This window comes from Pituophis catenifer, unplaced genomic scaffold (genome assembly GCF_029215685.1).
Source record: "Pituophis catenifer annectens isolate HBS135680 unplaced genomic scaffold, rPitCat1.0.hap2 SCAF_102, whole genome shotgun sequence".
Taxonomy (NCBI): domain Eukaryota; kingdom Metazoa; phylum Chordata; class Lepidosauria; order Squamata; family Colubridae; genus Pituophis; species Pituophis catenifer.
In genome coordinates, this window is record NW_027256982.1 from 50598 (window position 1) to 74238 (window position 23641).

General features: G+C 46.1%; 1 protein-coding gene across 1 annotated transcript in view; it reads left to right on the forward strand.

Annotated features, from left to right (window-relative positions):
• Positions 1-23358, forward strand: part of NEURL4 (neuralized E3 ubiquitin protein ligase 4) — a 42846-nt gene extending 19488 nt beyond the window's left edge. The window contains 19 exon segments of the mRNA XM_070956589.1: positions 822-898; positions 998-1076; positions 1787-1928; positions 1930-1963; positions 5407-5535; positions 5628-5773; positions 7133-7348; positions 9460-9558; positions 11032-11175; positions 13200-13364; positions 14362-14520; positions 14626-14805; positions 15075-15168; positions 16475-16582; positions 18095-18239; positions 18755-18867; positions 19522-19711; positions 23063-23180; positions 23182-23358. Of these exon segments, the coding sequence (XP_070812690.1) occupies positions 822-898; positions 998-1076; positions 1787-1928; positions 1930-1963; positions 5407-5535; positions 5628-5773; positions 7133-7348; positions 9460-9558; positions 11032-11175; positions 13200-13364; positions 14362-14520; positions 14626-14805; positions 15075-15168; positions 16475-16582; positions 18095-18239; positions 18755-18867; positions 19522-19711; positions 23063-23180; positions 23182-23268 (2425 nt within the window). The 3' untranslated portion in view covers positions 23269-23358.
• Positions 23359-23641: the final 283 nt, after the last annotated feature.

The window sequence follows — 23641 nt, forward strand, 5'->3', positions numbered from 1 at the left end:
TTGAGTGAGTCGCACGGTCGTTAAGGGAATCGGGCTTGTCGGAGGGTCGCAAAAGGGGCCCCGGAACAAATCAACCCCTCATAAATACGAGTCAGTTGCCGAGCGTCTGATTTTTGTTCATGGGGATGCTGCAACGGTCATAAATGTGAAAAGTCTTTTTTCTAGTGCTGTCGTAACTTCCGACAGTCACTAAATTAACTGTTGTAAGTCGAGGACTGCCTGTATTTATTTGTGAAAGCGAGTTATAAAGTCACCCACCCTACACACTTGTGACGCCGGGTGGCTTGGAAATTGGAGAACAAAAAACACATCCTACAGGTACTCCTCGACTTACGACCACAATGGAGCCGAAATTCCATGTTTCCAAGCGAAACATTTGTGAAGTGAGTTTTGCCCCGTTTTCTGACCTTTCTTGGCATGGTTATTAAGTGAATCACTGCATTTGTTACGTTAGTCACCCAGTTGTTAATTGAATCCGGCTTCCACCCTTTGACTAGTCTTGTCAGAGTGGTCGCAAAGCAGGGTCACAGAACCCCAGGACACAGCAATCGTCGTAAGTACATGCCAGTTGCCAAATTTTGATAATACCTGACCACGGGGATGACGCAACGGTCGTAATTGTGAAAAACGGTCCTCGTTCACATACTTCAGCGCTGTTGTAACTTCAGACGGTCACTAAACGAATGGTTTTAAGTCGAGCGCTACCTCTGTGGGTGTGAATGGGAGGAATTAGCAGGCAGTGCTAAACTCAACGACTGCAATTGAGCCCCAAAATTACAGTCGTTGGTGACAGCTTTTCTCACAAGCTTTTGATCCCGCAGGCCTCTCCGGGACGGTGAACTGTTCGAAATCGTTATCCAGAAAATGGTGGATCGTTGGTCCGGCTCCATTGAAGCAGGTGAGGGGGCGAAAGAGATTGGGGGGGGGAAGGAGGGGGGCAGTGAGACGTGTGTCCGTCCATTCCCTTAGTGTTTTTTGGCCTCCTTCTTCCATGCAGGAGTCACCGCCATCCGTCCGGAGGACCTGGAATTCCCCAATACAATGACGGACATTGACTACGATACCTGGATGCTCAGGTAAGTAAGGGTGGGGGGGCAAAAAATGAGACCCAATCTTAACAATGAGACCCAGGTTGGTCCAGAGATAAAGGCAACAGGCTAGAAAGCAGGAGACCGGGAGTTCTAGTTCTTATTTAGCCATGAAAGGCAGCTGGGTGACTTTGGGCCAATCACCAGGAGATAGTGAGTTCTAGTCCCACCTTAGACATGAAAGCCAGCTGGGTGACTTTGGGCCAATCACCAGGAGACAGTGAGTTCTAGTCCCGCCTTAGCTATGAAAGGCAGCTGGGTGACTTTGGGCCAATCACCAGGAGACAGTGAGTTCTAGTCCCGCCTTAGACATGAAAGGCAGCTGGGTGACTTTGGGCCAGTCACCAGGAGACAGTGAGTTCTAGTCCCGCCTTAGTCACGAAAGCCAGCTGGAGCCAATCACCAGGAGACAATGAGTTCTAGTCCCGCCTTAGTCACGGAAGCTGGCTAGGTGACTTTCACCCTAGAACTCTTGAATCTCAGCTGTTGGGGAACCCGAATCAAATCTTCCTATCTTACTTGGCCCCTGGGAAACCGAATGCCTTTGCTCCTGTCCTCTTCTTCACTCACTCCCAGGAGGGCAAAAAAGTCAAGATGGCGGACGCGTCCCTCAAAGCCCCAACCTCCTTTCTCCATGCGCAACACTGGCGGTAGCCACATAAGTTTTTCTCCTCCATCTCTCTCTCTCTCTCTCTCAGCGGCACGGCCATTATGCAGGACGGAAACACCCTGCGTAACAATTACGGCTGCGACTTGGACTCGCTGACCACCGGCTCGCGCATCGGCATGATGCGTACGGTCAAGGGGGACCTGCATTACTTCATCAACAGCGTGGACCAGGGGGGTGGCATGCTCCGGGCTGCCCCCAGGGAAGGGTGAGCCCACTAGTGACGGTCAAAAGTGGGGAGGTTGTGGCTGGGACAGGCCTTTCAAAATCAGTGGACTTCAATTCCCAGAATTCCCAGAACATTTTTTTTTTTTGATAGTGCTGTATAACTTTCTTAATAGACGGTGGGAACGCAGTAAGACGTAATATATCTTGACTTCAGCAAAGTTAAAAAACAAAATAAAAAAAACGGCTGGCTGGGGAATTCTGGGAGTTGAAGTCCACCCATGTTAAATTAGCTGAGATTCAAATACAGCTAGTCCTTGACTTACGACAGTTCGTTCCAAGTTACAACAGCACAGAAAAATGCGACTTAACGACCATTTCTCACACTTAACGACTGTTGTGGCATCCCGGCGGTGACATGATCAAAATTCAGACGCTCATAGTTACGACGGTTGCAACGTGCCCAAGGTCTCATGATCGATCCCCTTTTGGGACCTTCCAGCCAGAAAATGTCAGTGGGAAATCCAGATTCATTTAACGACCATGTGACTAATTCAACGACTGCATTTGTTTTTAAAACAAGTTTTATTAATTTTTTCTTTCACGTACATATTTGATGAACAGAGTATTGACCGAATCGTATCTGATACAACTTGTCACATCCAAATAGAATATATATAGTTTCAATTTCCGCCAAAATATTCTTTTTCCCTACTTTTTTATCTTGCCTTAATACCTTCTATACCAGTGTTTCTCAACCTTGGAAGCTTGAAGATGGGTGGACTTCAGCTCCCAGAATCCCCCAGCCAGCAGTGCTGGCTGGGGGATTCTGGGAGTTGAAGTCCACCCATCTTCAAGCTACCAAGGTTGAGAAACACTGTTCTATACTTATTATATAAACAGTATCACCATCCGCCCTTCAAGTCCTAATTTCTTAACATTATTTCAATTATTTATCTTATCCATTATTAATCATACATATTCTCTTGATTTTCATATTAGTTCATTCTTCATCCTAATAAGTTTGAATATACTCAGGGTTGCCCTTCTACCATTCCATCTCCCTTATTTTGCAACAATCCTTCTCTCTTTCCCTTCCCTCCCTTCTTTTATTCTTTTCTACTTTCTTTCCTCTTCTCCTTCTCCTCTCCTTCCCCTTCCTTTCCCATCAGAGCCCGCTATTTCCCCGACTGTCTCGCCGCGACGCCAAACCGGAAGTCCTTGTTTCCCCTCCTTTTCTTCCTCTCCTCCTGTTCCTCTCTCTCCTTCCTCTCTTCTCCCCTCCGATCTATCCCTCTACTCCTCTTTCACCTCTTATTTTCCTTCATTCCTAATTTCTTATTCTAACTTCAATTAATTCTTTTATTTCATCATTTACAACATATTTTTTTTCTAAAACCCCATCGCACTTTTTAACATTTCAATTTTATCTCTTGCTTTAAGCCAATTTACCGCTTCATATTTCACCTGCTAATCAACGACTGCATTGATTCACTTAACAACAGTGGCAAGAAAGGTCACAAAACGGGGCAAAAACTCACCTATCAATCCTGTTAGGTAACTGAACAACGTCAGGGATTCACTTCACGGTGGCAAGAAAGAATTCATTTAACGGATGTCTCACTTAACAACAGAAATATTGGGGCTGAATTGTGGTCGTAAGTCGAGGACTACCTGTACTGGCTTGGTTCCGGACAGAGACGGTTAAAAAAAAATCCGGAAGGCTGCTTAAAGGGAAGATCCGGAATCTCTTAACGGGGTGGGTGGGGATGGCGTCTAGGGGCATTCTGGGTAGAAGGGAGGAGGAGGAAGGCAGGGTGGGGGAGGATGAGCCCTTCTCAGTTAGAACAATTAATCAGCGGAACGACTTGCCACCAGAAGTTGTGAATGCTCCAAAACTGGAAGTTTTTAAGATGATATTGGATAACCATTTGTCTGGAATAGTATAGGGTTTCCTGCCTAGGCAGAGGGCTGGACTAGAAGACCTCCAGTTATCTCTTCCAATTCTTGTTTATTCTATTCTATATTCTATTCCTATTCCTATTCTATTCTATTCTCCTTTCTCTATTCTGTTCTATTCCATTCCATTCCATTAATTCTGTTCTATTTTAATGTATTCTATTTTCTGTTAATTCTATTTGCTATTAATTCTATTCTTTTGTTTTCTATTCATTCTTTGTTTTAAAATTTTAATTAAGCATTTTTACCTTTAAAAACAGGAGAAAAAGGACAAAAACACAGTAAAAAACAAGACAAACATAACAATATATGCTATTTTTACAGCCTAACCCTTACTAACTATTGTTAATGATAAATCACTGACTCTGTAAATAAGTATAATGTAAATATTTGTATCTAGCGTGGTTATAAGAGTTATCAAAGTTCTTATAAAAGATAGAAAGATAAAGTAGAAGAGTTGAATATAAAAGCAGAATATACATGCCGGTGCAGAAGTCTGTAAAAATAGTATATATTCCTATTCTGTTTATTCTATTCTATTTTCTATTAATTCCATTTTATTTTCTATTCTTTCTTTATTCTATTCTGTTCTCTTCTTTTCTATTAATTTTATTCTTTTTTCTATTCTATATTAATTCCATTCTATTCTATCCCTATCCCTCTTCTCTTTCCTTGTCTTGTCTCCCCTCCCCTCCCCTCCCCTCCCCTCCCCTTCCCTTCCCTTCCCTTCCCTTCCCTTCTCTTCTCTTCTCTTCTCTTCTCTTCTCTTCTCTTCTCTTCCCTTGTCTTGTCTTGTCTTGTCTTGTCTTGTCTTGTCTTCTATTTCCCTTCTCTTCTCTTCCCTTCCCTTCTCTTCTCTTCTCTTGTCTTCTATTTCCCTTCTCTTCCCTTCCCTTCCTTTCCTTTCCTTTCCTTTCCCTTATCTTCCCTTCTCTTCTCTTGTCTTGTCTTCTATTTCCCTTCTCTTCTTCTCTTCTCTTCTCTTCTCTTCTCTTCTCTTCTCTTCTTTTCCCTTCCCTTCCCTTCCCTTCTCTTCTCTTGTCTTCTATTTCCCTTCCCTTCCTTTCCTTTCCCTTCTCTTCTCTTCCCTTCCCTTCCCTTCCCTTCCCTTCCCTTCCTTTCCTTTCCTTTTCTTTCCCTTCTCTTCTCTTCCCTTGTCTTGTCTTCTATTTCTCTTCTCTTCCCTTCTCTTCCCTTGTCTTGTCTTCTATTTCCCTTCTCTTCTCTTCTCTTCTCTTCTCTTCTCTTCTCTTCTCTTCTCTTCTCTTCCCTTCCCTTCCCTTCCCTTCCCTTCCCTTCTCTTCTCTTGTCTTCTATTTCCCTTCCCTTCCTTTCCTTTCCTTTCCCTTCCCTTCTCTTCTCTTCTCTTCTCTTCTCTTCTCTTCTCTTCTCTTCTCTTCTCTTCCCTTGTCTTCTCTTCTCTTCCCTTCCCTTCCCTTCCCTTCCCTTCTCTTCTTTTGACTGGGTTGAACGGTGCCTGGTCTGATTTCTCGCCTCCCTCCCTCCGCTCTTTCTCGCACCGCTCAGAGGTCTACGCCGTGGTGGACCTCTACGGCCAGTGCGTCCAGGTGTCCATCACCAGCTCCACGGGGCCGCTGGACAACAGCCTCTCCACCAGCAACATCACGGAGAAATCCTTCCCCATCCACTCGCCAGGTGAGCTTCCTCTTCCCAAGGGTTTCGGGTTGGGTCCCTTGGGGTGTCCCCCGAGACTCCATGCCCCATTGACACCCTCGCCTGTCCTCCAGTTCCCGGCGTGGCCCACCGTTTCCACAGCTCCTGTGGCAAGAACGTGGCCTTTCAGGACGACGGGTGCCGGGCCGTCCGCGTGTCCGGTTTCTGCCACGGAATCGTTTTCAGCATGAAGGAACTGAAGACGGATGAAATTTTTGAGGTGAGGGCTTGCTGGCGTGGCCGTCCACACGCCTCCCGAGGGGGGGATGCTTCGTGGACACCCCCGTGGACCACTGGGGGGGGAGAGGAAGCCACGCTGGATTGCCAGTGGTCCCACGACCAATGGCCGTAAGTCATCCTCGACTTACGACAGTTCATTTAGCGACCGTTTGAAGCGACAAAAAGGGGACATTGGACTGTGTTTCACGCTTACGACCGTTGTAGCAAGTAGCCCTTCACTTACAGCAGTTCGTTCCAAGTTATAACAGCGCAGAAAAATGTGACTTAACGGCCGTTTTTCACGCTTACGACCGTTGCAGCAATCCCCATGGTGACATGATCAGAACTCTCATATTTATGACGGTCGCAGAGTCCCGGGGTCGCGTGATCCCTTTGGCGACCTTCTGAGAAGCAAAGTCAACAGAGAAAAACCAGGTTCGCTGAACAAAAGTGTGACTCGCTGAACGATGGCAGTGATTCGCTTAACAGGCGTGGCAAGGAAAGTCGTAAAATGGAGCAAAACTCACTTAACCGATGACTCTCACTTAGCAACAGACATTTTGGGCTCAATTTTGATCATAAACCGAGAACTTCCTGTACAGTCGTATGTTGCGACAATCGTAAAACTGATTGGCCGTATAACCAGCATAGTTTGATGGCTTTTTCTGCAACGGTCGTTAAGAAAACAGTGCAGTCATTAAATGAATTACTTGGTCGGTATGGGTACGGCTTTGCTGAAAACGAGAAGTAAGTAACCAGTTTTCAGCCCTGCTGTCGTAAAACACAGTCACACCCTACAAAGAGCAGCCATGTTGCTACAATCACGTGACGTGATGGAGCCCAACTTCCATCAAGATGGCGGTCAGGAGGTTCTCGACATACGGCCGTCAGAGAGCCTGTTGTTAACATTCGTACATTTGTAAGTTGCGAATGGTTGTTAAACGGCTCGGTCACGCGAGCGACTAGATTTTTACAACTTTTTTTTCCCCGCCGTCGTAAAACAAGCGCTCTGGTTGTTAAGCGAACAAGCGGATGTAAGTGCCAAGTTTGGGCAAAATCCGGTCACGTGACCCTCGGATCCCACAAAGAGTTGTAGGGGTGTTGCTGTGTGCCCAAACTTTTTGACCACATGACTCGGGGGAGGGTGCTGAGCGTTCAAACTTTGGAATTCGGTCATAACTTGGTCCGTCAAAACTTCAAATGGTACCTGGTCGTAAGTTGAGGACCCCTTCTACACCATCCTGATGGAACCCACCGCACCTCAAAGCACAAAGAAAGGATTTGAATACATGGAAGGAGGTGGGGTTCACCGTTACACGCACCCCGATTTAAGTCCCTGCTTCTCCTTTTGCCTCCTCAGGTGAAGATCGACGAGGTGGACGAGAAGTGGTCCGGATCGGTCCACGTGGGCCTGACCACGCTGCTGCCCTCGGATGCCTCCTGCATGGCCACGGGGCTGCCCTCTTCTCTCTTAGAGCTGCGTTCCAAGGTGACCTGGCTAGTGACGGGCTCGGAAGTCCGACGTAATGGCATCCTACAGAAGCAGAATTACGGGTGTTCTCTGGAGCGTCTCGGGGTGAGTTGGGGGTCCTGCAGGGCAAGGCTGGGTGAGGGTCAACGAGAGGGAAGTCGTGGTAGAGCGGGGGGGGGGTCTCCAACCTTGACAAGTAGACGATCGGTGGACTTCAATTCCCAGAATTCTCCAGGGTTTGTGTTGTTTTTTTCTTATTTTGCTGAAATCAAGATATATTACGTCTTACTGCATTCCCACCGTCCATTAAGAAAGTTATATGATGGGGGGGAAAATGTGACCAAGGTAATTTAGCCATATTTCTATATTCAGAGTCTCCCAACCTCATGGACTTCAATTCCCAGAATTCCCCAGCCAGCTGGTTTTATTTTGTTTTTTTCTCATTTTGCTGAAATCAAGATATATTACATCTTACTGCATTCCCACCGTCCATTAAGAAAGTTATATGATGGGGAAAAAATGTGACCAAGGTAATTTAGCCATATTTCTATATTCAGAGTCTCCCAACCTCATGGACTTCAATTCCCAGAATTCCCCAGCCAGCTGGTTTTATTTTGTTTTTTTCTCATTTTGCTGAAATCAAGATATATTACGTCTTACTGCATTCCCACCGTCCATTAAGAAAGTTATATGATGGGGGAAAAAATGTGACCAAGGTAATTTAGCCATATTCAGAGTCTCCCAACCTCGTGGACTTCAATTCCCATGCTTGCTGGGGAATTCTGGGAGTTGAAGTCCACACCCCTCAAAGCACAGCCCTGCTTTAATGCACACAAAAGCTTCACCGGGCCAAGTGACGATTGACTCAATGACCGCATTGCTTAAGGGTCCCAGTTGTCGTCGTATGTCGAGGACTATCGGCAAATGCCAGCATTTGTCTGAATTTGGACGGCGGGAAACCAGACGGTGACGGCTACAAGTTCCCAGAATCCCCTTGTCAGTGAACAAGGGATGCTGGGTGTTGAGTCTCTTCTCAACTACCCACCCTCCAACCCAAGCTATTGGACGGGGGTCTCCAAACTTGGCAAACTTAAGACCTGTGGACTTCAACTCCCAGAATTCCCCAGCCAGCTGTTTCTTTTTTCTTTTTTTTTTTAACTTTGCTGAAGTCAAGATATAGTACGTCTTACTGCATTCCCACCGTCTATTAAGAAAGTTGAAGACCTGGTTATTCCGCAGCCTGGACTGATGGGTTTTTTTTTTTAATGAATTTTAAATTGTTTTAAATTGGGATTTTAATTTTATATTGGCAGGAATTGTGCATTTTACCGTTGTGAGCCGCCCTGAGTCCTCGGAGATAGGGCGGCATATAAATTGCGTAAATTAAATAAGATAAATAAATAAATAAATATACAGTACTATCAAAAAATGCGACCAAGGTAATTTTAGCCATATTTCTTCTTGTCTATTCTTTGATCTATCTGTATTCTGCTAAAGCGTGTTGGCTGGGGAATTCTGGGAGTTGAAGTCCACAAGTCTTAAAAGTGGCCAAGATTTGAGACACACACACACACACACCCCGCCCTGCAATCACGATACAACGGTCGTGATTGCAGCTGATTGTGGTCTTTGAGACTTTGGAGAAGCCACGTCCGTTTTGCTCCATTTTACAACCTTTCCTGCCACGGTTGTTAAGTGAATCGCTGCAGTGACTTAAGTCAGTAACAGGGTTGCAAAGCGAACCTTGGCTTCCCCCATTGAACTTTGCTTGCTTTGCTTGTCACACAAAGGGATCATGTGACACACACCCAGGACACTGCGACCGTCATAAATACGAGTCGGTTGCCAGGCCTCAGGTGACCACGGGGATGCAGCAGTGGTGCGGTGGCCCTAGAGGTGGAGCTCTCGCCTCACAATCAGGAGGCTGGGAGTTCGAGCCTAGGTAGAGGCAGATATTTCTCTCTGGGCACAATGAGAATAGATCTGCTGAACAAAACTCCGCACTGGCGACAAGAAAGGCATCCGGCCAGCAAAACACTCAGCTCCATTCAGTTGCCCAGGCTCCTCCTTTCGTTAAAAGAAGAACACAGGAAGGCTGCAGTAGTCATAAATGTTGAAAACAGTCCTAAGTCATTTTTTTCCCAGTGACGTCGTAACTTCAAATGGTCACTAAATGAACAGTTGTAAGCCGAGGGCCGCCTGTATTTGTCCTCCAGGTGGGGAGCCGCGTGGGGGTGAAGCGTTGCACTGACGACACCATGCACGTGCTGATCGACGGGGAGGACATGGGGCCAGCCGCCACTGGTGTGGCCAAGGTAAGAGGGTCTCAGGCAGGGCTGGCTCTTAGGGCCCGGTGAGGGGGCTGTAAAACTGGGGGTATCCAATCCCATCAGGCTGTGCCATCTGCAAATGGAGGGAGCTGCTGTGTACGGAGGAAATGGAAGAGAAGGGAGGGGAAAGGAGGAGAGGAAAGAAGGAAAAGAAGGGAGGGAGGGAGGAAGAAGGAAGGAAAATAAACAAGAAAGTAAAGCTATGGGAATGAGAAGAAGGAAGGGTGGGAAAGAGGAAGGAGGGAAGGAAAGAAATAGAAGGAAAGATGGAAGGAAGGAAAAAAGAAAGAAAGATAGGGAGAAAGGAAAGAAAAACTAAATGAAAGGAAGGAAGGAAAAGGAAGGAAAATAAACAAGAAAGTAAGGTGATAGGAATGAGAAGAAGGAAGGGTGGGAAAGAGGAAGGAGAAAAGGAAAGAAATAGAAGGAAAGATGGAAGGAAGGAAAAAAGAGAAAGAAATAAAGATAGGGAAAAAGGAAAGAAAATGAAAGGAAGGAAGGAAGAAAAGGAAAAGAAAGAAATGGAAGGAAAGAAAGAAAAAGAGAAAGAAAGAAAAGAAAGATTGAAAGAAAGAAGGAAGGAAAAGAAATGGAAGGAAAGAAAAGAAAAAAGAAAGAGGAAGGGAAGGAAAAGAAAGAAATGGAAGGAAGGAAAGAAAAAGAAATATTGAAAGAAAGAAGGAAAAATGGAAGGAAGAAAAAAATGGAAGGAAAGAAAATGAAGATTGAAAGAAAGAAAGAAGGAAAAGAAATGGAAGGAAAGAAAAAGAAAGAAAATAAAGAGAAAAAGAAAGGAAGGTTAGGAAAAGATGGATGGAAGGAAGGAAAAGAAATGGAAGGAAAGAAAAAAGAAAATAAAGATAGAAAGAAAGAGGAAGGAAAGGAAAAGAAAGAAATGGAAGGAAGGAAAGAAAAAGAAAAAATAAAGATTAAAAGAAAGAAGGAAAAGATTGAAGGAAGAAAAAATGGAAGGAAAGAAAAAGAAAGAAAATAAAGATTGAAAGAAAGAAAGAGAAGGAAAAGAAATGGAAGGAAGGAAGAAAAAAATGGAAGGAAAGAAAAAGAAAGAAAATAAAGATAGATAGAAAGAAAGGAAGGTTAGGAAAAGATGGATGGAAGGAAGGAAAAGAAAAATGGAAGGAAAGAAAGAAAAGGGTAGAGAAAGAAATAAAGAAAAGGAGGAAAGAAAGAGGAAGGAAGAGAAGGAAAAGAAATGGAAGGAAGCTAGTTGATGCTTACAGGGGGATGAACAAAGTTTAAAGTGATTCCATCCTGAAAAGCCTCCCTGCCTGTTAATTTCTCTCCGTGTCCAGAAAATGGAGGAAGGAAAGAAGGAAGGAAATAAGAGGGAGGGAGGAAGAGAAAGGAGGAGAAGGAGGGAGGGAAGGAAGGAACCGGAGGGATAGGAGAAGAAAAACTCGGGGAGCCTTCCTTGACCGTTCCTCTCCCGTGTCCCAGAACGTCTTCGTGGTGCTGGATCTCTATGGCCGGGTCACTTCGGTCTCCATCGTCAGCTCCACCATGCTGGAAGAGGCGGAGGGCACCCACCCTCCCTCGGTCGCCTCCGAGCCCTACAGCGAAGAGGAGGAAGAGCCCACCCCGGTCCGTACCACCCCTTCGCAGGTTCTCTTCCCATGCCCCCCCCCCCCCAAAAAAAAGAGTCTAGGAGGCCTATTTAGCTACAGCAGCTTCCTTTTTCTCTAGGAAAACCCCTGCCAGGATTTTTTTTGGGGGGGGGGGCATCTGCTAAAGCAGGAAAAAAATGGGGGGGGTGGAATTGGGAAGGACCCAGCTATGGCCAGGGAACCCCCTTCCTGCTTCTGCAAAGAAAAAAAAAGAAAAGGGATGTTGAAAACTCTGGAAAGAGGGCAGAAAAGAGCAAAAAAAAAGAGGATTAAAGTCCTAAAAGAGACTAAAACCTACGAAAGAACGGTTGCAGGAACTGGGTTTGGCCAGTCTAGAGAAAAGAAGGACTGGGGGGGGGGGGGGACACGATAGAAGCAGGGTGGATTTATTTATTTTATTTTATTTTATTTTATTTTATTTTATTTTATTTTATTTTATTTTATTTTATTTTATTTTATTAAATTTCTATACCGCCCTTCTCCCGAAGGACTCAGGGCGGTGAACAGCCACGAGATAAAACCCATCAATACAAAAAATTTAAAACGAATTAAAAACGAATTAAATAATTTGGCTGAATTTAAAATACCCCATCATTTAAAAACAAATTAAAATTTACATTTAAAAAATTTTACACTTAAAAAGGGGAGAAGATTTAAGCCAGGCCAGCTTGATGGAATAGGAAAGTCTTAAATCGAGTTGATTTAAATCACAATTTAAATCACGATTTAAATCACTAGTAAAAAGGCTTGATTTAAATCAACTCGATTTAAATCATAATTTTTAAAGAGAAACTGTCATCTCTGCTACTCCTTTGACCCGCTGTTGACTCACCAATCGTCCCAGTGTTGCAGAATATACAGCCTCCTGCTACATAACTAAGCTCCATTTCATGCGGAATAAACTAAATTATTTGTGTATCTTAAATAGAAAACTATCTTACGATAGATTTTTACCCCAAAAGTTTTTTATTAAAATAAATTCGATAAAAGCCTTGGTAGTACAGTGGTTTAAAGCACCCTGTTATTAAGACCAGCTGCCTGCAATTACTGCAAGTTCGAATCTCGCCAAGGCTCAAGGTTGACTCAGCCTTCCATCCTTTCTAAGGTGGGTAAATTGAGGACCCAGTTTGTGGGGGCAATAAACTGACTTTGTATAAATATACAAAAGTATGAAGGCTATTGCTTAACGCATTGTAAGCCGCCCTGAGTCTCCGGAGAAGGGCGGCATATAAATCAAATTTAAAAAAAATAAATAAATAAAAAATAAAAATAAAAAAAATCTGATTTAAATAAAAAAAATTGATTTTTTTGATTTTTTGATTTATTTATTTATTTATTTATTTATTTATTTATTTATTTATTTATTTATTTATTTTCAAATTTCTATACCGCCCTTCTCCTTTCGGACTCAGGGCGGTGAACAGCCAAGTAAAAACACTTTATACACAAAAGTTAAAATAGATTTAAAATAATTAAATTTTTTTTAAAAAAAATCATTGATTTTTATCCACCCTGGATAGAAGTATTCCAATATTATGAGGGGCTCCCCCAAAGAAGAGGAGGGGGTCCACCTATTCTCCAAAGCCCCAGAAGGCAGGACGAGAAGCAATGGGTGGAAACTAACCAAGGAGAGAGAAGCAACCTGGAATTGAGGAGGAATTTCCCAACAGTGAGGACAATTAACCAGCGGAACTGCTTGCCACCAGAAGTTGTGGGATGCATCATCATTGGAAGTTTTTAAGAAGAGAGACTGGAATGGTTCAGGGCAGTGTTTCTCAACCTTGGAAGCTTGAAGATGGGTGGACTTCAACTCCCAGAATCCCCCAGCCAGCAGCGCTGGCTGGGGGATTCTGGGAGTTGAAGTCCACCCATCTTCAAGCTTCCAAGGTTGAGAAACACTGGTTTAGGGTCTCCTCCTGCCTGAGTGGGGGGGGGGGAGAGGGGGCTGGACTAGAAGACCTCCGAGGTCCCTTCCGACTCTTTTGTCCTTGTGTCCTTCAGGGCGAGAACGAGCTGCCTTCCGTGACGGCCCCCATGGAGTTCCTGGAAAACCACGGGAAGAACATCCTCCTCTCCAACGGGAACCTGACGGCCACGCGGGTTTCCAGTTATAACCAGGGCATCGTGGTGGTGGGCCAGCCTTTGCCCCAGCAGCAGCTCTTCCAGGTGGGGGGGGGAGGGTGTGTGCAAAGAGACCCCCGGGAAGGATGCCACGCTTTGGGGCAGGCCCACGGGGCATGTGCAGAGTGCCCTCGGGGCGCCCTGACCGGGAGCAGCCTGCGCCGATCCCGTTGGTCCAAGACGGCCCGGATGGACACCAGGGGGTACGGAGGCTGACTCGCCTTTCATTTTCCCAGCCTGACGGGTAGTCCTCGACTTACGACCGTAATGGAGCCCTCTCTCCCCCGCCTCCCATCCTGGTTGTAAGTCGGGACGGTCCTAAATCAGGTCAACCAAGTGACCGACCGGATTTGAGGAGCTTTTTGTAAGGCGGTCGGGAAAGGAAGACCCTCGTTGTTAAGCGAATCAGTTGTTCGCTCTGGGTTGGTTTCTCCCTCCCTCCCTTCCTTCTCCTTTCATTCCTTCTTTTCTTTTCTTCCTTCCTCCTATCTCTCTCTCTCTCTCTCTCTCTCCCTCCCTCCCTCCCTTCTTTTCTTCCTTCTCCTCCCTTCATTCCTTCTTTCTTTTCTTCCTTCATTTCATCCTTTCCTCCTCCTTTCATTCTCTCTCTCTCTCCCTTCTTTTCTTCCTTCGTTCCTCCCTCCCTTCTTTCTTTTCTTACTTCCTTCCTCCTCTCTCTCCCTTCCTTTTCTTCCTTCCTTCTTTCTTTTCTTGCTTCCTTCCTTCTCTCTCTCCCTTCCTTTTCTTCCTTCATTCCTTCTTTCTTTTGTTGCTTGCTTCCTTCCTCCTCTTTCCCTCCCTACTTTCCTTCTTTTCTTGCTTTCTTCCTTCCACCTTTCTCTCTCTCTCCCTTCCTTCCTTCCCCCTCCCTCTCTTCTCCTTGTACTCTTTCTCCTTCTGTTCCTCCCTCCCTCCCTCCTACGCTCTGCTCACGGGAGAGCAACAAAGGCAGGAGGGAGCTCTCTGTGACTTTCTCCTCTATCTCTCCCCCCCCCCACGGGACCCCCTTCTGACCTCCTGCCCCTCTCCCCCCCCCTTCCAGTTCCAGATCGACTCCCTCAACCCCCAGTGGACCTCCTCCCTCTCGCTGGGGGTCATCGGCAGCTCCCCGGAGCGGCTCAACTTCCCGGCCACGGCCTGCTCCCTCAAGCGCTCCACCTGGCTCCTGCAGCGCGACTCCGTCTTCCAGAACTCCCTCAAGGTGCGCCGGGAGAGGCTGGGCGCGCGGGGCGGCCGGGGCGGGGGGAGAACAACCGGCCTGAAGGTGGGGAGCTGAGCCCCCGGGGTTTCGCCCTCCCCTCTGCAGATCTGCGAGAACTACGGGCCCAACCTGGACACCTGCCCCGAGGGGACGGTGCTGGGGGTCTTGGTGGACGCCGGCGGCTGCCTTCACCTGTACATCAACGGCATCGACCAGGGGGTGGCGGCTCAAGACGTCCCCAGCCCTTGCTACGTCCTGCTCGATCTCTACGGCCAGTGCGAGCAGGTGAGGGTCCGGCCGGGGGGGAGGGGGGGGAGGGGAGGGGAGGGGGCTTGAGGTGGGCACACAGAAGCAGCAACAGCAGCACCTGGAGGGCAGGTAATTCTGGACTTTACGACTCCCTCCCCCCAACAGCAGACCCCCCCCCCCCTTGGCTAAGCAAGGCATTCATTGAGTGAGTTTTCCCCCCCTTCCCTTTTAACGACCTTGCTTGCCGCGGTCGTCGAGCGTGTCGTTCAATGAGTCAACCCCTTTTTTTTTTTTTTTTTTGCTAGGTGACTATCATGACTAACGAAACGCCCGCGGTGGGAGCGGAGGGCACGGACCCCCAAGGACAGGGGGGCATGGAGAAGGCCGACATGGTGGATGGTGAGCCGGAGGAGGGGGGTGGGCTTCCGGGAGGTGGTCTTCCGTTTTCCCCCTTTTACCATCCTTAACAGAAATGGAAGAGTCGGAAGGGACCCTGGAGGTCATCTAGTCCAATCCCCCCACCCCCACCCAAGCAGGAGCCTCTACTCCATTTTGGGAGGGAGGGAAGAAAGGAAGGAAGGAAGGACAGACAGATGGAAGGGACCCTGGAGGTCATCTATTCCAACCCACCCGCCCAAGCAGGAGACCCTACCCCATTTCTGAAAGGAAGGAAGGAAGGAAAAAGAAAGAAAACAAACAGTTGGAAGGGACCCTAGACGTCATCGAGTCCAACCCCCCAAGCATGAGACCCTACCCCATTTCTGAAAGGAAGGAAGGCAAAGAAAGAAAGAATAGAATAACAAAAGTAGGAAGAGACCCTGGAGGTCATCCAGTCCAACCCCCACCCCCTCCCCAAGCAGGAGACCCTCCCCCATTTCTGGAAGGAAGGAATAGGTAGGGGAGAGAGAGAAAGAAAAAAAGAAGAGGTAGGGGAGAAAGAAAAAGGAAGGAAGGAAGGAAGGAAGGAAGGAAGAAAGAAAGAAAGAAAGAAAGAAAGAAAGAAAGAAAGAAAGAAAGAAAGAAAGAAAGAAAGAAAGAAAGAAAGAAAGAAAGAAAGAAAGAAAGAAAGAAAGAAAGAAAGAAAGAAAGAAAGAAAGAAAGAAAGAAAGAAAACAGTTGGAAGGGATCCTGGAGGTCATCTAGTCCAACCCCCCCAAGCAGAAGACCCTCCCCCATTTCTGAAAGGAAGGAAGGCAAAGAAAGAAAGAATAGAATATCAAGAGTAGGAAGGGACCCTGGAGGTCATCCAGTCCAACCCCCACCCCCTCCCCAAGCAGGAGACCCTCCCCCATTTCTGGAAGGAAGGAAGGCAAAGAAAGAAAGAATAGAATATCAAGAGTAGGAAGGAACCCTGGAGGTCATCCAGTCCAACCCCCCGCCCAAGCAGGAGACCCTCCCCCATTTCTGACCGATGGGCAGTCCAGTCTCTCCTTGAAAGCTCTCATGGATGAAGCTCCCACCACTTCCGAAGGCCACTCCCATTCCAGGGGTCGGACGCTTCTCCCTTCCTGGCTTTGAAATCAAACTCGGCTTGTTGCTCGCAGTTCCACAGTCGTCTGGCGGTTCTGTCGTTTGGTGGGAGGGAGGGGGTCTCTGGGGTTTTTTTTGGGGGGGGGTGTCTGTAAATGAGGTGGGCTTTGCCTCTTTTGGGTCCGTGAGCCTCCCCGAAGCCCACCAGCCACCTGCCTTCCTCCATCCCCACCAGGCATCAAGGAGAGCGTGTGCTGGACGCCTCCCGTCGACGTCAACCTGACCAAGATCTGCGAGTATCACTCGCTCTGCGCGCGCTTCAAGGACCTCCTGCTCTTGCCAGGTGAGAGCTTCCTGTGCCGCGGGAAAGAATAGTGCCATTTTGGGCAGTCCTCGACTTACGACCACGCTGGAGGGCGCCCTCCTACGCTTCCGTTGCTACGCAAGACGGTGGTTGCCTCGTTTTGCCGCGTTCCTTGGCACAGCTGTTAAGCGAATCGCTTGCCGTTGTTAAGTCAGTCACGCGGTCGTTCAGCGAATCCGGCTGGTGGGAAGGTCGCTAAAGGGGATCGTGTGATCCCGGGGCGCTCCGGCCGTCGTAAGTACATGTCAGTTGCCAAGCGCCCGAATTTTGATAACTGACCTTAGGGATGGCTGCAGTGGTCCTAAGTAGGAAAAATGGCTTTAAGTCCCTTTTTTCCCACTGCAGCGGTAACTCCGAACGGTCACTAAAACGAATCGCTGTAAGTCGAGGACTGCCTGTATACAAATCAAATAGCATTAATTAATCTTTTCCTAGTGATACCATGTGGATTCGTTGGGGGTTTTGATCTGAGGTTTTACTTAGGTAAACCACCAAGGGGGTTGGGCAGCCATATCAGTTTTCTAAATGGATGTCTATCATGAGGAGGGTGGATGGATGGATGGATCTTTGAGAGAGAGGAGAGAGAGAGAGAGAGATGGATGGATGGATGGATGGATGGGAGAGGTGGAGAGAGAGAGATGATAGAGATAGATATAATGAGATAGATAGATGATAGATAGATAGATAGATAGATAGATAGATAGATAGATAGATAGATAGATAGATAGATAGATGATAGATAGACAGACAGACAGACAATAGATATGATTAAATTGATAGATGATAGACAGATGATAAGTAGATAGGTGGAAGAGAGAGAGAGAGATAATGATAGACAATAGATATGACTAGATTGATTGATAGAGAGAGATCAGATGGATGATAGACGATAAATGGATGATGGATGGATAGATAATGATGATTGATAGATAGATGATAGATAGATAGATAGATAGATAGATAGATAGATAGATAGATAGATAAGATGGACAGATAAACGATAGATAGACGATAAATGGATGGATGATGGATGGATAGATAATGATGATAGATAGATAGATAGATAGATAGATAGATAGATAGATAGATAGATAGATAGATCAGATGGACAGACAGATAGATGATAGACGATAAATGGATGGATGATGGATGGATGGATGGATAATGATGACAGAGAGAGAGAGTCTTGGGCTTTTATCTTTGTAACTTGGCCTGAAGTCATTGAGAGGGTTTTGATGGGTTTTCTAAAAATAATAATTAAAAAAAGGAACTGCCATGCCATGCCGTCATAAAATGAAACGGAAACAGTCCTTTTTTTTAAGAAAAACAAAAAATAGACACACACAGATCCCACACAAACAGATACGAATTAATTCGGGTCTAAGACCCTCCAGGACCTTCGTTTCCGTGTGCAGAGCCGCCGGGCCGCCTTCCTAACCGTGTTTTTCTCTCCCCCCCCCACCCCCGTCCCTAAATCTGCCCCCTCCCCAGATGCCTACTTTGCCGAAGACCCCAAGCTGAGCCTTTGCTACTGCGAGTCGTGCCACAAGCTGCGAGGGGACGAGGCCTACTACAAGCGGGGGGAGCCCCCCCGGGACTACGCCTTGCCTTTCGGGTGGTGCCGCTTCAGCCTCAGGTACCTTTGGGCGCCTCGGCTTATGACCGTTCGTTTAGGGAGTTACCCCAGCGTTGAAAAAAGCAACTTAGGACCATTTTTCACACTTGACGACCGATTCACATTTACGACGGTCGCAGTGTCCCGCGGTCACGCGATTCCCTTTTGTGACCTTCTGACAAGCAGCGGGGGAAGCCAGGTTCGCTTAACGACCATGCGTCCCACTTAGCAACCGCAGTGATCCGCTTAACGATGGTGTCGAGAAAGGTCGTGACGTGGGGCGAGTGGACTTTGCTTACCAGGAGTCCCACAGGCCCCCATCGCCTGCCGTGATTCGCTTAACGGCCGAGGCAAGAGAGGTCGTAAAATGGGACAAAACTGAACAACGGTCTCGCTTTGCGATGGAAATTTTGGGCTCTGTTGTGGTCGTAAGTCGAGGACTACTTGTATGAAAATGAGGTTGTTGCAGACCTTGTTCAGGGAGGGATCTCCTTCCCCATGGGGCTTTCTCCCACCCTCCCACCCATTTCTTGTAGAATAAACCCCCGCCTGGACGTGGCCAGCACCTCAAAGAAGTGGCACATGGCCTACCACGGGACGAGCATCGGAGCCGTGCGCCGTATGTTGGATCAAGGGGAACTGGTGCCTGGTAAGCAAAAGGACCAGTCTAGGAAGCGGGAGGCTGGGAGTTCTAGTATTGCCCTTCAGCACGAAGCCAGCTGGGTGATCTTGGGCCAGCCAGTCTCTCTCAGCCCTCAAAAGGACGCAGTGGCAAAGCCCTTCCGAAAACCGGGAAGCTGGGAGTTCTAGTATTGCCCTTCGGCACAAAGCCAGGTGCGTGATCTTGGGCCAGCCACTCACTCTCAGCCCTCAAAAGGACGCAATGACAAATCCCTTCCGAAAACAGGGAGGCTGGGAGTTCTAGTATTGCCCTTCGGCATGAAGCCAGCTGAGTGATCTTGGGCCGGCCAGTCTCTCTCAGCCCTCAAAAGCACGAAGTGGCAAACCCTTCCGAAAATCTTGTGGCGGGAGCTGCAGGGATGGCCCAGGAGTTAAGACCGACTCCGAGAAACACAAAAAATTGCATCTAGTGCTATATTTGGGGTCCCCAAAACGGGGCTGAGGTTGACGATTTGGGGGGGGGGCTCAACGGGGCTCTAGGGTGCACCCTCGTCGGTTTGCTCTCTTTTATGATTGGCTGTGCCCCCCCCATCCCCACTCTTCAACCATTCGGGGTACCTGCTCCTAACGTGGGTCCCCTCCCCAAAAACGCAACGGCACCCCTCCTTCCTTGCCCCCGCAGGGAGCACGTCGATCCTGAGCTGCCGCCCGTTGAAGGCCGATCCGCAGGGAGGGGGCACCGGCAGCGGCACCAACGGGGTCTACCTGGAGGCGGAGGAGAACAGCGTCCAGGGGCGCGAGGAAGCCCACCACGTCCTCCTGTCGCCCACCCTGCGCTACGCGGGACTGGAGCCTTTTGCCACCAAAGTGCAGTAGGTGTCGTGCGCGGCCGGCTGACTGGCCGGGAGCTGGCGGAAGATGTCCGATCGGCACCCCGGGGAGGGGGGGGGCGGGCGAAACCTGCAGGGTGGGGTCAAAGAAAAGTCAAAATGGCAGCAAAAAGCGGTACGATCAAAGTTGCAAACCAATTTTTTATATATATATATAAAAAGTTTTTCATTTTCTTTTTAAAACAAACAAAACATACGAACATTGCATCCTTAATCATTCACTGTTTCATCTCCTCCTCCTCGTTTTCATATTATATTTCTATCATAGTTTTCTATTTTCTTCTTTTTTAAAAAAATAATTTTTATTAAACTTTTGACTTTTAAAAACAAAATAAAGAAAAATACAAGAAAAACAAAAACACGTTAAAAACACATAACAAACATAACATTACACCATATATTATTTTACAGCTTTCTGTATCGACGTGGATATATATTCTCTATTTTTATTCAATTGTTCATCTGCAGACTTATATATACATTGCATCTATTTACACAACTGTCACTATCAGGTTAACACTATTCAGCAATTTACACTTCCTAGTTTTAACCCAATTAATTTAACATTCCGAATTATTGTTTTGATTCCTTTTTTCTAACCATTCATATAATTCGTTCCACACTCTATAATATTCCGACTCTTCCCTCTCCTTAATTTCCAGTGTCGTCATATCCATTCCTGCACAATAAAATTTTTAGAAATTTTATATTTTCATTTAGATTGTTACATCATTCTTCCCAAATTTCTTGTTTATATTAATTCATCAGATATCTAAATTTTTATATATATATATATATAATTTTTATAAATTTTTATTTATATATATACTGAGCTGGAGCTACAAAAAACCTTGGTTACGTAGGGAAAACCTGGCTAGAAGAAAAACACACATATATATATATATATATATATTCTCTAACCATTGATCTAATTGCCCCCATTCTTTACTTGGTCGATGACCGTAATAAAAGTTTTTATTATTACCCCATACTTTAAAACTCCGATTCTTCCTTTTCTTTAATTGCCAGTGTTAATCTATTCATTTCTGCACATTCCAATATTTTCTTGATTACTTCTCCCTTTAAAGGGATTTTCCCTGCTTTCCAGTTTTGCGCAAATACAATTCTTGCTGCAGTTACAACATGTATAATCAAATAAGTATTCTCTTTACTATATTTCTATGGTAAGATACCCAATAGGTTTTAAATCAATACGTCGTCGTATCATTTCCTCTAGCCATATTCGAATGTGAATCCAGTAATTCCTCCCTTCTGTACACGTCCCCACATATGATAATACGATTCTGGTATCTGATGACATTTCCAGCATTTAGCTGATTTATCTTTAAACAGACGAAGAAAAAAATCGAGCGTGGCTAAAAAAAATATATGTATTTTTTTAATGTCTATTTTATGTTTTCTTTGCATGCCCGCTGGTGGAAATGAGATTTATAGTAAGAAAGCAAAAAAGTCAAGCTAAAAAAAAAGAATTTTTAAAAATTTTTCAAAGGGAGGGAAATACGATCTATCTCTGTTTTCTCTGAACCTTGGTGACTTTTAAGGTGTGTGGACTTCAACTCCCAGCATTCCCCAGCCAGCAAAGATTTCCCAGAATTCAGCATGTGGCAAGAATAAATGTGGCCAGAATATTTTGTTACCCAATTAAAAAAAAAAAAAATAACAAAATTTATTTAATTTTGTTTTGTTTTTTTTTTGATTGGATAACTTGCTTCATAGACAGTGGGAATGCAGTAGATGTAATATATCTTGATTTCAACAAAATGAGGAAAAAAATAACCCCTGACAAGCTAAATTATTATTATTATTATTATTATTATTATTATTATTATTATTATTATTATTATTATTTTAAAGATGGATTAGATGGCATGAGAATTAAATGGGAAACTGATCGGGGAATTCTGGGAATCACACATCTTTAAAAGTCTCCAAGGTTCAGAAACGTTGCAATAATGTGATTTATATTATAACTATCAGTAATTTATTAGTAACTACACTGCTATAATAGAACCAGTATGAAATAGGGGTAAGTCCTTGACGTACGACAGTCGCTTAAAGTTACTACAATCCCCCAAAAAAGCGATTTATGACCCCATTTCAAAGCTATGACATCACCTCCCCACGGACAACGTATTTTAAATGCTCAGCAATCGCTCCACAGTTATGACCGTTTTGTACCGTTCCTGTGATCATGTGACCACAATTTAAACAATTTTGCCGTGGGTCCCCCCCCCCCCCCGGCAAAAACCCATCCAATAGATTTGCTCAACCCACAAAAAGGTCGTGAAATTGGATCCGGCTTACACGGCGATCTGCTTTACGACCGTCATGGCCAGGCTCGATTCCCGTCGTAACTCGAGGATCGCCCGTAATCCGAAACTCTGCATGAGGTTAATGTGGAGTGTCCGCTGTAAATCTTCGAAAAGCCCTTCTTGCATCGATGACCATTTGCCAAGTACACTTTGTGCATGATCAGAGACCCTCTTGACTTCACCAGCGGGGCAGGGGAAGCACGACCAAAAACCCGTCTCCAGGCAGGGTGGATCTGATTTAAATCCAGTCGATTCAGATCACGATTTAAATCGTGATTTAAACCACTAGTAAAAAGGCTTGATTTAAATCACCTCGCTTTAAATCATAAATTTTTAAAGAGCAGCTGTCATCCCTGCTGGGAAATTAACAGATAACAGCTTAACAGAGTCGGAAGGGACCTTGGAGGTCATCTAATCCAACCCCCCACCCAAGCAGAAGATCCTACACCATTTTTGACAAATGGCAGTCCAATCTCTTCTGGAAAGCCTTCGGCGCAATGTGCATTTTATCTCAGTTTGCAGAGCTTGGCTCCCTTGAATGAGTTGACCAAAAATGTAAAAAATGCAGAATACACAGCCGCCTCCTCGTGCTACGTAACTTAAGCTCCGTTTCATGCTGAGCAAACTAAATTATTAACGCCTCTTAAATAGAAAACTACCTTTAGATAGATTTTTTTTTTTGCTCCAAAAGCATTTGATTAAAATAAATTCGATTTAAATCCCAAAAAATCTGATTTAAATTTAAAAAAAAAATCCAATTTAAATCCAAAGAATCCAATTTAAATCCAAAAAAAATGATATATATATATATTTAAATTAAATCATCATTTTTTATCTACCCTGCCCTCCGGCCTTCCTTCCTTCCTTCGGTCCTTCAAAATTTGAGGTTGACCGGTGTTCCATTTGACCAACCGGCGGGTTACTTTCAGCACTTCGGCCCGGCGATCTCGGCGTGTAAGTAAGCCCAGCTGCGTTTTGTTTTGTTTTTTCCTCTTTCCAGATTCAAAGACCCAAAGTCTCACCGACAGCACTCGGCCCAGGTGGCTTTACAGGTCTGCGTCCGTCCCGGCTCCTACAAGCTCTGCCCTCCCACGCAGGCGACCCCCGAGACCGTGGACCCCCCGCTTCAGCAGCGCCGAGATCGAGTGGGTCACCAAGGAAAAAGGCGCTACGGTTCTCTTTGGCCTGCTGATCCGCGTGGAGTGAGACCGCCCTCCCCCCTTTGGCCTCCACGGTGGGGACCGGCGGGGGGGGCACGCCACAGCTTTTGCCAAACCCCCCCCAACCCCCCCCCCGCTCTCCCCGGGGATCCGACGGCGGCACAGAACCGGCTGGAGACGGCACATCCAAGCGAGGAGGGGGTCAACTTTTACGGCCAGACGGAGGACTCCCTTCGGGAGAGAACTTTATTGTGGGAGGGGGCTGCCTCTTGGGGAGGGGGCTGTTCGCCTCCTTTTATTTTCTTTTGCACAGAGACGAGACAAGCTAACGGGGAGGGGAGGGGGCTGGGAGACTGTTAAAAGAGCATGAAGGGGGTGGGTGGGTGGGAAAAGGGGGGGGTCTTTAGTTGCCACAAAAG